This window comes from Drosophila tropicalis, unplaced genomic scaffold, assembly GCF_018151085.1.
Source record: "Drosophila tropicalis isolate 14030-0801.00 unplaced genomic scaffold, ASM1815108v1 contig_4, whole genome shotgun sequence".
NCBI lineage: Eukaryota > Metazoa > Arthropoda > Insecta > Diptera > Drosophilidae > Drosophila > Drosophila tropicalis.
In genome coordinates, this window is record NW_027172862.1 from 1522855 (window position 1) to 1538913 (window position 16059).

Sequence of the window (16059 nt, forward strand, 5' to 3'; positions counted from 1 at the left end):
CTGAACTCAGCGACTAAATTTTCGTATTGAATTTGATGAGCGACGCTGCAACCAGCCGTCGACGGCGACGACAACAACGACGACGACGGTAACAGCAGCAGCAGCAGCAGCAACAGCAACAGCAACAACAACAGCAACAAAACAGTGTTTTAGAAACAGCAACACGGCAACATTTCTGTGTCTCCCACATTTCACATTCGTTTGCCACGATCATCGCGTCGTGTTGTCAAAAGCCGCGCTACAACCGCCGCAGCAGACTTTGACGGTGACGTTGACGTTGACGTTCGATAAGCAGCAGCAGCAACAACAACAACGAGTCAAAAGAAATTGTCAAATTCCAGTTGAATTTTCAACTATCACCATATACCTACCTACCTACCTACCTACATATGTAGCTATATATAACATAGAATACCTATGAAAATCACCTACCTCTTTGTGTCTATCAGTTATAACGCCCTGAAGGTTTCTTCCGCATTCCAATTTCTATGAAGGTCTTTTGCATTATCTCACTTAACCACATATATACATTTTACAGGACACCATAAACCCAATTGTTATCAAAATCACAAAAACTAGGTCACTTCAATACTGAATGATGATGTTAGGACTTTCTTACATAATGCCGGACATTATATTTTTCTTTATTCATAGTTGTCAATAACAATAAATTATAAATCACATCAATACAATAATTATTGCCAAGTTAAAACGTTTAAATCATTGTCAAAAATATTATAATTTTATAAAATTGTAATATAAATATATATTTTTGTTTTGTTCCATTTATTAAGGCTAAATGAATGGTATTTCAGTTGTTTAGTCACATAGATCACAATGAGTTATAAAACTGTTGTAACTTTGTGCATCTGTTTCTTAGTAAGTAACTAATATTAGCCCAATGTATAAAAAGCAAACCAACTGCATTTTAAGTTAATAGCCCTTTGTTTGCTTTCAAGTCTTGCTAGATATACATACATACATATATAGAGAGCTACTTATTAAAAGAATATATCAGAGGGTAGATTTTTGGCTTAGAATAGTTTGAGGATTTATCAAAATTCATAAATTTAAACAAATTTAACAGATATATACCATAAAAATACTTTAAATGAATCTACCTGTAGGATTCCATTCCTTAAATCAATAAATTTCAATACTTTTAAAACACTTTAAAGTTTATTTGAAATGTGTTTTCCAACTATTGATTTAAATAAACAAATGTTGATTCAAACATTCCAGTTAATGACAATTGAATGAGGTTATTATTTTTTTTAGTACTAACTTTAATTATACAATTATATTATTTACTAATTTTAATGCAAAATGTACTTAGTCATTGTTATGATTTTTGATGAATTTAATTTAACAAAAGTCGAAATTTTCTTTTCATTTCTAAAGAGTTTTGATTCAATTTTAATAGCAAAATTTTGCAATTTTACGGTCTAACAATCAATTTTTGAAATATATATTTTTGTGTCAATGATTTACATGAACCTTTTCCACATAAAAATTAAAATCGTTTTGTTTAACTAGTAAAACAATTAAGCTAATATATGGTAAAAAGTTCCCCCTCACTTGAGATTATTGTTAAATCGTGCCCGAATTATCTTCACTTTTCATTTCTATGAATTACAAAAGAAAAAAAAAATAAGAAGAAAAAATTAACTTTCAACAATTTATTGTAATGACTTTTTGAATAGAACACATACAATGGGTTGGTGGGAATCGTCGGAGGGGGGAGGGCGACGTGTAGAGGTGCACGTGCTAAACACTTGATAACAAGGTGAAGGCCCAACAACTACTTCGCCAAAAAGTGCTAACGAGCAAAGAAAAATCAAAAAAGAAAACAAAACAAAACGGTGGCAAAAAAAATAAATCAAACGAAAAAAAAAAAACTTAACAACAAATTGACGCATTTTAGGCATTAAATGAAAATGACAATATAAATTCATTTAATTTGTAATAAAAACAAAATTAAAACAGCTCAAAAGATTAGTTTTTCTTGGGCTTAAATGGTTGGATCGTTTTTTTTTTTTCTTCTTCTCTTTTGTTTAACGAAAATGAATTTCCACTTGAATTCAATTGGATTCAAGGTGCAAAAGCGGCAAACAATTTTGCTCTGGCCATTAAGCGAAAATTAATTATGATTTTTGCATTAACTTTAATTGGTCTAACATAAGAGAGCTTTATGGGCGGGCGGTGGGTTAGATTGTTTCACTGCACTGGCCCAGGGCCTTGCATCACGCCCCTTTTGGGCCTTGACTTACCAAGCTGCCGTCAAGCTGCGATAGTCAACATTGATGAGTTCTCAGTTGTCGATTCTCTTGGCGTCTCTGCTCAAGTGTAACCGAGAATTTAAGCCCTAGAACAACCAGCTTGGCCCTTGCCCACTACCCATCGTCCATCGCGTCCCCTACTGCTTCCCCAACCCCACTGCAAGTCTAGCTTATTAAAAATAATTTATTTATTTGGTAATTTGATGAAGCTAAACACAAATAATAATAATAATAATAAAAAGTGCAAAAAAAATGTGCATTTTTGCTGTTGCAGTTGTTCATTAATTTCCAATTGTAATTATGTTTGCAACACACTAGCTCTCCCCATCCTTCCAGCCCATCACAACCCCCCACTATCCCCTGCACACCCACCGCCCCGCAGATGTCGTAATTATCTCTGTTGCTCTGCGAAGTCTTATGCAAATTTTCAATTGCAAAAATGCTTTGGCATTTATTGATTTGCTTCTGTTGCTTGTTGCTGGTTGCTGGCTAAATGCAGAAGGGGTTGCCAACTCACGGGGTGGTTGGCGGGGGGGCATCGTGTCACATGACAATCGACGATTAACGAACCGATTAAGTGTCGATAAATCAAAATAAATCATCATATCAAACAAGTGATGATGCTGCACTTGCTGCTGCAATTGTTGCCATGGGAAGATGATGCTTCTTCCACAGATAAACTTTCACTTTTCACCTGATTCCACAATCTTAGGAAGTTTTCATACATTAAATTTCGCCTTTTCAATAGAAAAATGGTTGCAAAAAATGCTTTATCTCGTTTCAAATTGGTTTTAGCTAAATATTTAATTTGTGTTTGAGTTTTTGAATATACAAAAGCAAAGCTTTTAAGAAGTCTTTAAACTATCCTTAAAAGTTCAAACATTTTCATATTTAATAGTCTTAAGAAATATACTTAAAAGACCATTTATTTTAATATTTGAAATACAGATTTTTTGTACATTTTTGTAATTTTGCAACACTATTTTCGTATTGAGTGCCTTAAATGCCGTTTCACAACACTATTTTGTATTACCCATGATAATATAGTATTCTAAACAAGAAAAAGTTGTTCCAAAAAAGGAACGTGCTTATCTTTGAAACTTTCAAGTGTGTATTAACACAGAAGACTATTAAATAACATTTCATATATAATTTACAGTGTTGTTAATCAAATCTTAAACCTTTTGGTTTGTATAAATAGTGTTGTAAAGGCGTTGTTAAAAAAACTTTATGCTATTTAATATGTAGATAAAAAAAGTACTATTGATCACAATTTGTGATTTACTTAAAGTTATAAACATAAAACAAACTCACCATCCAGGGTAACCAAAATTCCATATGTATATGTAGGTATATAAATTCCTGGGCCAATACTTTCAAAAAATTTGCCACAGAAATCAGCCTCAGGCCAATTGCGACAGATTTGCAGCTGATGGGCCCCGCCGTTAACTAGCCGGTAATGCCTTGACACATTTCTCATTTAATCGTTAATCACATAGAGTCTCGTACACACATACATGCATAACTTTTACTTCACTTCACACTGCTCTCCCTTTGTGTGCATAGATCGCGGACACTTTCACTTGACCAGTTTTGATCATATGTAGGTAAACAAAATATCAAATTGATTAATTAGACTTGCTAATTGACAATATATCGACGACGAGTTTTTTTTTTTTTTTTTTTTTTTTTGCCGCATATAATTTATTAATGATGCGATGATTATTTTGCTGCTCATTATGCGGAAGACTATAAACAAATATACATAGGTACATACATATGTATGTCTACTACGTAGATGTAGTTGTTGATAAAATAAATACATAAAACATAAATGAGTTGGCAGCAGCTGCCGGCAACATCGCCTCCAAGTTTACCTTACGCTCCCCTTGAACACCGTGTTGTTGCCCATTTTTGGAGCAGGTGTCAAAAGTTTGCCCAGCGCAACGATAAATTATTAATAGCAACAACTCCACACAGACATCCAACTGGACGGAGTTGCCGCCAATGTCCGCAACGGTACAGATATAACGAGTTGTAGCTAATTTTGTCTAGTTTCACTCAGTCAACTTACTCGCCGCTTGCTGCTTGTGTGGGTGACTTGGCCAAAACACTGTGATGAAGGTAACACAAAGAATACACAACCCAAGAAAAAAAACAACAAAAAAATAAACGCTTAAACTGTTTTCCTCACACCCTTTGTATGAAATGTGTTTGAGTATATTTGGTTTATCACCATAGTGAGCAGTATAGCCAAGTAGACAAAAATGTGATCTAAGCTTGCTATATACTACTATATGCATATCATATTCCCGATCAGCATCAACAATCAATTTATTGTTTGACTTTCCATAAGCATTTCATTGTGCAATCTGTTAATAGCGAAATGTTTTGCAAACAGAAAACTTTTCTTTAAAATAGGAAAATAGGAATAGGAAAGATCGTTGGGTTAAACTAAAATTCTAGATGGTTAAAAATCTTTCTTATTTGCTTTTGAATCTAATTTAAAGTGTCTTTTATTTTCATATTAAAGAACAGCCAAAAGATGTAAAGAAGATGTAGAAGATACGTTTTTAAGCAATAAGTTTTAGTTCTATTTAGACATTATCTTCAGTAGGATACCACAGTTAACCAAGCAAGAAAAAAGAGGGATATGATGTCTGATTTAAGTATCAAAGTGCAAATTAACTATGGTTTTCACAGACTTTTGTTAGTTTGATTGAACTAATTGTAAGTATTTGGTATCCCAAAAGGGTTATAGACCTAGAGACTGTCAACGTAGATTTTGGGGCTGCAACGAACTGATTGTAGGATGCTGACAGGCCTGCAAAAGGAACAATGGCTCAAGTGTAGAAACTTGGTACACTCAAATGCACCACATGCAGGAAATGCCAAGAAGCCTCTGGAGCATCTCCTAGGTAATTGCTCAGTCTTGGCGACTGCGAGAAGGAGGTACTCCACAAACTGCTTTCCTATGCCAACAACTTAAAGATCGTTAATGACAGGCAGGTCAAATGGGTAATCTGCATGCACTTGTCCATCGGCTTGAGGGCCAGGGCATTATCATAGGCTTCTAGCCCGGAGAGGAACCGAATGCCATACCTTTGGATCTCGCACTTAACTGAGGGGGGTGTTAAGGTCTCTATGGATGACTGAGTTACACGCTTAACAAGGCGTGTTAGCATTCTGAGTAGAAACTTGCTCGTTGCAGAATCTCAATTAAAGGTCTTATAAGATTCATATGACATTCTTGTATTCATCATTTAGCAGGCATTTGGAAGTCGGACAGTTTTCATGAATTTGTTCTTTTTTTTGAATGTCGCGCTTGGTTAATATTAACGTTAACATTGGCTTATAACCAATCAGCTGGACTGTCTGTTATTGGATGTACAAATTATATTTCATTTGGTGGTCATCTCTATGCATGAGCTGCTAAGCGATGTGTGTGTTTTTTCTGAGTAGCTGAACTTTTTGCCAAAAACCTGAAAACAAAAAGGAAAAAAAAATTATGCCACGCAGATGTCACGTGATGATGGGCAAAGTTTATCGATTGTTGTTTTACTATTCACAATGATTGCAATATTTTTCATGGGAAAGAACAAAAAATCACAAAAGAAAAAAACAAATACCCATATAATTATTTGTAATTGAAAATGAAATTGAAATTAGAATTTCAGTGCAAAAATTTTGTCAACAAATCATTGGCCGGAACTTAATTATTGTAATTATTGTGATATCACGCATACGCAGCGTATGCAAAAAATAGAATAGCAATGACATTAGTCATAGATTTTAAAAATATTACAAAATGTCTGTGCTGTCACTCTCTCTCTCTCCATCTCCTGTTTTTTATTTCTCTAAATGTTTAAAGCAATTTATTATTCTACTTTCATATGCTGAATATTTGATAAATTGGCAATGTGATGCTTTAGGGATTTCAATGGTTCGTGCCACACACTTATTAGCTATTTATATTACCCATAAGCATTGACCACTACCAATTGCTGGTGCAAAGGATACTTCGAAGGGAGGTAGGAAAAGTTAAATACTTAAAAATTTAAACTCCATTTATTTTCACTCAGTTGTAACTTACTCACTCAATCGACAAACCTCATTTGGCTTTCCATCTGCATTGAATGCTTCCCTGCACATAAATTAGCATGTCTATTGCATAAAGCAATCGATTGATTAATTGATGTACTGATGAAAACAAATATTGCGTGCGAAATGATTTCACAAATGGGCTGCCAGAGAATGGGGCAAGACCTGAGGGGCAAATCCATTTGCCATTTACCATTCGCCACTCCATCCACTCCAGAGGCTTGTTCACATTCAAAATTTATGCAGAACTGAACACTTTGTTTACAATACACAAAATTTTACACGCACATTTCTCTCTCGCATAGTTTTCAACGTAATTACTAATTGTTGCATAAATTTTCCTCGAGAAATGCAATGCACTGCATTAAATTTGTATAATTATATTGTAGACTTTATTGGCATACGTTTTCTTATGGTTTGTTTTACTCAATTTAGGTTAACAATTTACAATTTCTCTGCTCTTCCTTTAGTAGCCCAGAAACTCTGGTCAAACGTTTAGCTGAATGATTCATAAAAATAGTTGGCAATTTTGGATTAAAAGCATCACGAATTTAATATCTTACTTTGCAGACATGGAAATAACAAAAATTCTTACTAGCTCAGATTGAACTAAAGGGAAAAAAAATTCAAAAATAATTCTAAAACTAAAAACTTGTGTTCAGCTTTCAAATGACCGATATTTTCTGCAGGATTCCAATGAGCCACAAGATGTTTTTGCAATCATTATCAAGGAATTGGCCAGATACGTTTAGGGGATGGTTAAATATTAAATATTTATTTAGGTATTCATTCTATTTTAGCTGAAATTTTATACATGTTTGTTTTAAAATTGCATTTCATTCAATTTGTTTTAATATAAAAATTCTAATTGTTTTCTTTTTCAAACACTAATCTTAATTTATCTAAAATATTATTTAAAAAAATAACTCATTTAAATCTTAACTTTTGTTTATAATACATTAAAATACCAAGTATATATTGAACTAGATATAAAAGTTTTATAATAAAACACAATTTTAGATAAACCTTCGATTTAGATTTAAACCCTCGATTTAAAAATTATAAAGACATAAGTTTAACAAGGTCTTTCAAGAACGTAAATAATTATAAAGACTCCATCAAAATCTAATTTCCATACATCAAAAGCAAAACGCAAAGCCATTCCAATACATGAGCTACCAATGTGAACATTAAGTAATCAAAAGTGATTAAGAAAAGAGGGAATGGGCAAATTATGAAGGAGAAGCCATCGTTCGAGTACAATTTGATCATTTTTGACTTTTTTAATCCGATTCGTATAAGATTTGTCTACATTTTGCTTTTAGTTTGACTTCTCTAACCTTTAAAAGTTGTTAACTTAATAAATGTGCTAGTAATTATTAAATTATGCGGACTCCATTCATGTGAGTATGGAACAACATCATCAACAATGTACATTTAACAAAGAAATTAAACAACAAATTATTTAATAAGAGAAAGAAAGGTTTAGGCAGACTTAAGACTAAGACTAAGACAGACTTAACGCCAGAATCGTATATGATCAGATATTTTATGAGATTGCTTTAAAATTTTTAAAATGACTAGGCCTGGTTAAAAAAAAAACGGCTTGCAGTTAAATACAAATTTCTCTTTTGTATTTGAAAAAGTAAAACTATCTTTAAGATACTTTCATAGTTTAAGCTTAGCATGTCAACTGTACCCCTGGGGTAAGAATATCAGCTACTTTCGCTTTATGTGGCTTATTTCTTCTTACAATATGTGTGCGCAAATAAACATATATATATATCTAACTTAAGATATACATATATATATTTATTTATTATCTTATATGGCCCCCAAGTTGCATGTGAGCGGTCAATTTAGCTGGTCAAACTGAACCAAAAAAGTAGGAAGGAAGCCCCCAAGAGGGGACCTTGTGTTGTATTACCTCCTTCCCCTGGTTTGTATCCTTTTTCCTTCTTCGTGAACCGCTGATAAGAGGTCGCAATGTTGTGGCATAGTTGTTGTTGTTATTGCTGCTGTTACTGTGACCGGCATATGCTGCTTCTGCTGCTGCTGTCTTCCATTTCGCACTAAGCCTTTGTTTGCCTCTGGCCTAACCAAGATGTTGCTGATGTTTCTTCAGATTTTTTTGTTATTCTCCTTTCCTCTGAGTGGTGGTTGGGAGGCAGGTGGGGGTGGTGGTGGTGGTTCGTTTTTTTTATGACTTTATCAACGTTTATGGCCCGAGCCGGGGCTCCCAGGAGGATTTGTGCCAACAGTTGTGTGGCTTTATTATTGCATCATTATAACATGTTTTTTTTTTTTTTTTTTTTTTTTATACATACATACCTAAGTCAAAAAGAAAAGGATGTTGTAGCTGAGGCCGATAATGATGATGCTGGGTAGCATCGGCTGATGACGATGATGATGCCAACGTCTCCAACACCACTTTAAAGTGCCCTGAACTTGATTAATGAATGGCAAAAATGCTGAAAAGTATGCTACAAACAACACTCTCACACTAACACACACACATTAACATATATAAACCCACACTCAACATGTCAACGACACGGCAGAAAATGAATGAATGAATGAAAGAAAATCCTTGACTAACAACAACATCACCTTAACAAAAAAAACACATGTATGTAGAGGGAAAAACTGAAGAGAACACAAAAACAGAAATGAAAATTGGCTCACAACTTGGCAGCTAATTTAATTTTTCAATTCTTAGCAGATGGAAGGGGGAGAGTGCTGCTGTGAGGTTGTCTGCTTGAAAAATTGTTTCAACATTTGGATTATACTTTTCTAATTGCTACAGACACACAAGTGGCAACTGCTAAATAGCTTCGTCATTTTATTTGTACAATAGTTTTCGAGTGGACCAAGTTAATAAACATTTTCCACCCAAGTGTCTTCACTTCTTCCAGTCTCACGTCTGCTTAAGAGTTTAACTTGGCTTACCTAGAAGTATGCAAGTGTTCTTTTCAACTGAATTATCTGCGTGTGTCGTCGTCTCGCTTTTACACTGGCTCCCACAAGTATGCAATGAATGTTTTGCCTGAAAAACCTCCCCCCGACCATAATCTAAACTCTTACATCTTCACCCTCTACTTCCATTACAAATTTTGAACATCCTTTCGACTGATTTTGGTCTTGCCCCATTCCAGTTTCTTCTTGCCACTTAGTCCTTTTGGAGAGTTACAAAAGTTGCTCGGGTTGGAGAGGGAATGAGAGGAGGCACAAAACTTTGTTGCATGTCCGTTTTAATAAATTGGCTTATGATTGCCTTTCGATAAACTTTGCTAAAGTGAAATGCTAATACAACCAAAGGGGCCCCCCTTTCAACCACTATGACGACCATGATGACGATGACTTAAAGCGGTTTTCAAGCGAAAAACAGATATACATACATATGCACATACAAATGCTGAATGGTAGGGGTGAAGGTGGGAAGACGGACATGGACACGGAACCGGTTGCGGATTCGCGCTCATATTCGTATCTTTGTGGAAAAGTTGGCGCCGCTTGCGTCGTCTCCATTTTGCTTCCTGGTAACAACAGTTTTTATGGCTTCCTGTGCAACGTTTAAATAGATACAACTCTCTCACACACACACACACACACAAATACACCTACACAGACATTACATTACCTTGGATGGTAATTTAAATTGCCATGTGACTGTGTGTGTGTGTGTGTGTGTATGTGTGTGAGTCTGGATGGGTGTGCATCCTCTTTCTCTGTAATTTGCCAATAATTGAATTTCAACAATTTACAACATGAAAAAATTATTCAAGAATTTTTATTTAATTCAAATCATGAATATTTATTGAATTGGAAAAACTCTTGTCGAAATGGCAAATGGAAATGAAAATCTTTATTTACATAGATATTCCTAATATGATTTATCAAATTCAAAATAATATATTTGATTAGACATTAAAAAAAAAACTGAAATGAATATTAACTTATATTAAGAATATTGAAATCAATTAAGGTTTTAAAGAGTTAAATTAATTATAGTCGTGATTCTATAGATTAATGCCACTATTTAAGTCATTTACTTTTCAATTGTATTGCATTATATTAGTTTATGTTTTTAGTTTATGATTAAAGAAGTTTCAGTCTATCTAAAAAAATTCTAGTTTTAAAAAAAACTACTTCAAATGAAATAATTCTATTAATTTCTATTAAACTTTTTTGACTATTTTCTTGAAATTGTTTTAGTGCTTAGATGTTAGAAGATCTGTTTCTTGGGTCGTAGTGAAACTTGGAAGAGCACTTTCCAATCTAACTTGTCCAATATTCGACCGATTTTAAAAAAGTTCCATCTCAATTGAATTAGAATTTCATAATTTGTTTGCTAAATTGGCAAAAATGTTAGTTCTCATTAGAGATTTAAAGACATTGGTCAAGCTTGAAATACTTCAAAAATTGATTAAATTAGAGCTTCATGAATTTTTTTTGGAATTTGTGTCTTGCTTAAAGAGATAACTTTTTAGCTATCGTAATTAACATTCCAATTAAAAATTGAATTAAATAAGCATTAAAATCACTTTTGAAAGTTGTTTACAGAAATTTTCAGAATTTTTCAAATTTACTTAAAAAATCTCTTAGCAGGCGCTGGACTAGAAGCCGATGACTAACATAGTCAAACCATTAAAACCAGAAGATGAAATCTTATGTTTTTGCTTTTTTAAATTATGAATCCTTTAGAGCTGAACTAGTTATATTAAATTAAATGGTAAATATTCTATTACCTAAAATTGTCATAATTCATATGACCCTAGTAAGTTTTGTGGCAATTGAATTCCATCAAAATTATGAAAAGTTTTTCAAGAAAGTTTATAAACTACTCTAAACAAATTCATTAACTTAAAGAATTTTGAACCATTGTGTTTAACTTGTAACTTAATTTCATGTAGATTAAAAATATTTCTCTTGAGCTCAAATCGCAGTTCCAGAGAGCTAAATATGGACTATAAATCGGTCTCATTTCCTTGGCTCAATGTACAGAATCTGAAGAAGGGCTTCCATCGAGCGTGCTTCGTGGTATTTGTGCTCGTTAAGTTCTCATTAAAATTCAATGCCGTAAATCCACAGGAATTCCATCAGCTTATTTTCGATTTGTGCAACAAATGAAGTGAGAAATTATGATTATTATTTTCATTACAGGCAAACGAAACGAACCCAAACGTGGGAAGGGATGGATGAGTGGGGGCAGAAAGAGAGAAAAATGGCAAATAAAAAGCAACACACATTTTTTGTAAGGGGTTCCTTTATTTTTTTTCTTTTATTACTTCATGTTGGCATAAGCAAATGTTGTAAGAGTAGCCCCAATCTTGCGATCTCATTCCATTGCCCAGCTCCCCCGGCTGCGCGCCGTACCGACATCGGTTCACCATTGGTGAAACGTGCATCACGTATTCACAAAGCAAACAAACGCCGGCGCACGCATAAATAAACAGGCGGAGGAGCTGGAAGATGGAGCAAAAGACCTGCGAGATGGTAGCTGAAGCTGAGGGCTTTTTTCTGGCAAAGTTAAGTAAAAATATGAAAAATAACCAAGAAAAAGGAAAAGTAAATTTTTGTGTTGTGTTGCGTTTTTTCTCCCCTTCTCTACATTTCTTATTTTTTTGGTGGTCTTCTTTCTTGACGTTTCATTCAGACAGGCAGCCAGTCAGTCACATCATTAAAATCGAGCAAAATGGATGCTGCCACCTAATTCCAATCCTTGCCGCAAGGGCGATGAGTGCCTGCCTGCCCGACTTTCGTGTCGGGTCGTGGACTGGAGACGGACGATGGGGGGTTAGAAATGAAGAATGGCCATATACATATACATATATACATTGTCTGCAAATACTAGAATTGTGGGGTGAAGTAAAATTCTCTGGAGGCATTCATCAATATGCCAAACATGTTTTGTTATCATCAAATGGAAAATGCTTCATTTTCACGTACGACAGGCGAAGATGGCACACAGACAACCACCCGAGAGAGATAGAGATAGAGAGAGAGAGAGGGAGATAAAACAGTCGGAAGGAAGAGAATTTTCCAGGTGAAAGTTAAAGTTCCCAAGCCAGCACAAAAGACGGGAGGTTTGGGGCTTAGGTCGGTTGGTGCTAACGCTCCTCTGTGGTTAAACCACCAAGAAACTAAACTCAAAACGTGGCGAATGTTCGGAACACATAAATTGATTACCAAAACACATTTCACGACAAATTCGCCATGGAACAACAACAACAACAACAATGACAGGGCCAAAAGCAGACAGACTCATAGAATACTGAGAGATGCGGTGGGGATGGGGGCAAAATGGGGTCTTGTCTTCTAAAGGGGAACTTCCCACGATGATGACGCTTATCGGCATACACAGAACGTCGCAGTGCCGGAAGCAATATGCTTATACATTGCCTTCACTTGCCGAAAAACTTGTCATTCGAATTATGTAGAAGAGAAAAATCTTTCCAATCCCATCCCATCACCCCAAAATAACAAAAAAAAAAAAAAAGGGAAGCAACAAGATTTCGTCAAATAAAATTCTAGCAACCGGTAGAAAAAGATTTACCGATTTAATCATAATACTTGATTTCGTTTATTGTTCAATTGACATTTAGATCAAATAATCCACTAGGTAGTCCACATTGGTTAAGTGATTTGCCATTCGATTTGATGAAACGGTCAAAAACAAAATTTACATAAATATTTCCCTCAAAATTTCAACCCAAAGAGGTTTGAGCCGGTTCTAAAACCTTGCCATTGTCCTTGAGTGAAAGACTAATTCTCCAGAGCTTAATTCTAGTAAGAACTTTAAGAGCAGGACAACGAAAGATATGTTAGAATGCAGGCTCCACATCCCTGTAGAATGTAGCTTTAGGCTCTGTTTTCTTCATTTAGTTATAATTCAGAACTAGTTTTAGCATTGAAGTTTCGGTGTGGCAGGATTAAAACTTAAGACGCAGAGCTAAGAACTAAGAATTTGTTTTCCTTGTAAGTCTTGGCATTTTTATTTCTTAAAAAACTAGCAATCACTTTGTTAACTTTTATATGTATAAATGATGACTAAGTTTTCATTATTATTATTGTTATTAGGTTTTGGTACTCTCGAGTCTGGTTAATCTACTATCTACATATATTGATATTCTTAGACAATTCAATCAATATATTTTTTTTGTAAACCATTTTTGAAGTACTTCAGTTGGGGTAATCGAAACTCGTATATGTCTATCTTTTTAATAATTTACTAGTCCAAAAAGCCCTCAAAACTAAGATCACAGGAAAGGAAATTTTCAAAAGAAAAAAAAAACATACATATGTTTATTATCAATTATCAATTCGTTGATTAATTTGTTATTATTATTCGCCAAAGATTGATGGCGGATGGGAGAGGGGGGGGCTGAAAGAAAAATGTAGCCCGAAATAAATTGTAATTATATTCTGATTACACACGCGCCAAGTATATGAGGGGAAATATCTCATAAATTCATGGAGATAAGAGACAAAATTAAAAAAGATGTTTCTTCTTCCCACTGGAATGACAGAGAAAAAAAACCCCAAGAAACTAACCTGCCTTAAGAAGATTGATTTTAGAATGAAAGTGGTTCTTGTTTTGGGGTCTGAAGGATTGGGTTCGCATTTTTATTCTTCACGAAATCGTTCTTTGGTTTTATAGTCATAAATCTTTTGTTTACTGCTTGCCACTTTTCTTTGGACGAGTTGCAAATGATTAGATAAGAGAGTTTTTCAATGAAGTCCAATGGTTGAGAATTAATGAAGATGATTTACCATTCACTTGTGTTGTATACGATAAGCTGGCTTCGTCTATATAAGCTCGTACGATAGGCCAAATAATGGAATATATAGATTTCTTATTCAATATGAAAGTGACACTGGCTGTGGCATTAACTCTTCTCCTGGCGGTAACTGTTACCCAGGCCACCGACTACTGTTCGTGGGATGTCTGCAATGGCGGCAATCACATTGCTTGTGGTCATAGCAATTGGTGGGACAGCAACTGTCCCGGTGATGCCGAGTTGATTGACATCAATGATGACTACAAGTGGGTATTTGTTCATTCGCATAATGACAAGCGCAACTATATTGCCGGAGGTTATGATTCCAATCATAATGCCGCCTGCCGCATGGCCACCATGGAGTGGGACGATGAATTGGCCTATTTGGCTTCCCTGAATGTCCGTCAATGCAATATGATTCACGATAGCTGCCACAATACCGATGCCTTCAAATACTCTGGCCAAAATCTGGCCTGGCAGGCCTATTCGGGTGATCTGCCCGATATGGGTTACATTCTGGACAACAGTGTCCAAATGTGGTTCGATGAGGTTCAAAATTCCAACAGCGGCATCATCGAAGGTGGCTATCCATCAGGCTACAGTGGACCGTAAGAATAGGAAGCAGCGCCCCCGTCAACTGACATTGGACTAACAATATATTCTTTTTTCATAGTGCCATTGGTCACTTCACTGTCATGATGTCCGAGAGGAATACTCGTCTGGGCTGTGCTGCTGCCAGATATAATCGCGATGGCTGGAATCAGGTTTTGGTTGCCTGCAACTATGCCACCACCAATATGATCGGTCGTCAAATTTACTCCACCTGCGATTGGGGTGCACAGGGCTGCAGCTCGGGCAGCAATGGTGAATTTGGTAATCTCTGCTCCAACAATGAGTGGTACGATGTCAACAGTTGGTAAACAGAAATTAACCAATAAAAAGCAAAACTAGAGCACACTCAAGCAAAGTCAATTCAAAGTCTTTTCTTAGGCAATTACTTACAATTAGACAGAGAATATTGATAAAGTGAGTTACGCAGTTCTCAGCCTAGGTTAAGGAACGATATTTTAGCTTGAATCACAAGCAACCTGAAGCAACAATTCTGCGAATCGCTATCAGTTGAAAGATATACAAATATTTATATAAATATATGTATGTATATGTTTTAGACCCATAGATTATTACATTATTCTGCGGAAAGCACTTGCAATTGCCCTATTCTAGTTAATTCCTTGAATTGGGACAATAAGGAAAGTATTTTCCGGTAGATATGGCTTAGTGATAATAAACAAATGCGATGTGAGCACAAGTTCTTTGTTTTTTACCCTCTGATAGGAAGATGCTTATTTGGTGAGGTTTTTGTAATTATATAAACTTTTTATCTAATATATTATAGTTTCTCTTAGTAGCAACGATCGTCTCTACATTTAAGTAATAGATTTACTCATCTAAACAAAAATGAGTAAATAGGGGCAGATGACATTTTTTGTTATGTTTCTATAGCCATGTCCATTCAGTTGGTCATCTGTCTGAATCATTGCAATCTACTACTAGATCATTGAGGATTCAGTGCGGAAGTTTCACATATATTTTTGACTCAGTGGAATAAATGGCAATTGATTAGAAACTCACAAGGGTTCAATATTAAGAAGTTCGTTATACATCGTGTTGATCGTGCCTGCTCAATGTGTCACGAAATAATAGTCCTAATGCATTTTGTAATGAGATGGCTTATTAATTGGCATTGCTTAAACTAACTTATGTGGGTAGGTCGGTTCTATATATTCTATATATGTATGTAATATATATTTTCCGTCTGGGCCAAGAGCTTGGCCTTTGTTTTTTGTTTTGCTTTACCGCCATTCTGGTTAAGAGTTCTGCAAAACAAGGTCCACACA

At 35.1% G+C, this 16059-nt stretch overlaps 1 protein-coding gene across 1 annotated transcript; it reads left to right on the forward strand.

Annotated features, from left to right (window-relative positions):
* The first annotated feature begins 14234 nt into the window (after positions 1-14234).
* Positions 14235-15128, forward strand: LOC137573314 (venom allergen-1-like). The gene is made up of 2 exons (XM_068285241.1): positions 14235-14769; positions 14835-15128. The coding sequence occupies exons 1-2, from the start codon at positions 14246-14248 to the stop codon at positions 15079-15081; spliced, it is 771 nt and encodes a 256-aa protein (XP_068141342.1). The 5' UTR covers positions 14235-14245; the 3' UTR covers positions 15082-15128.
* Positions 15129-16059: the final 931 nt, after the last annotated feature.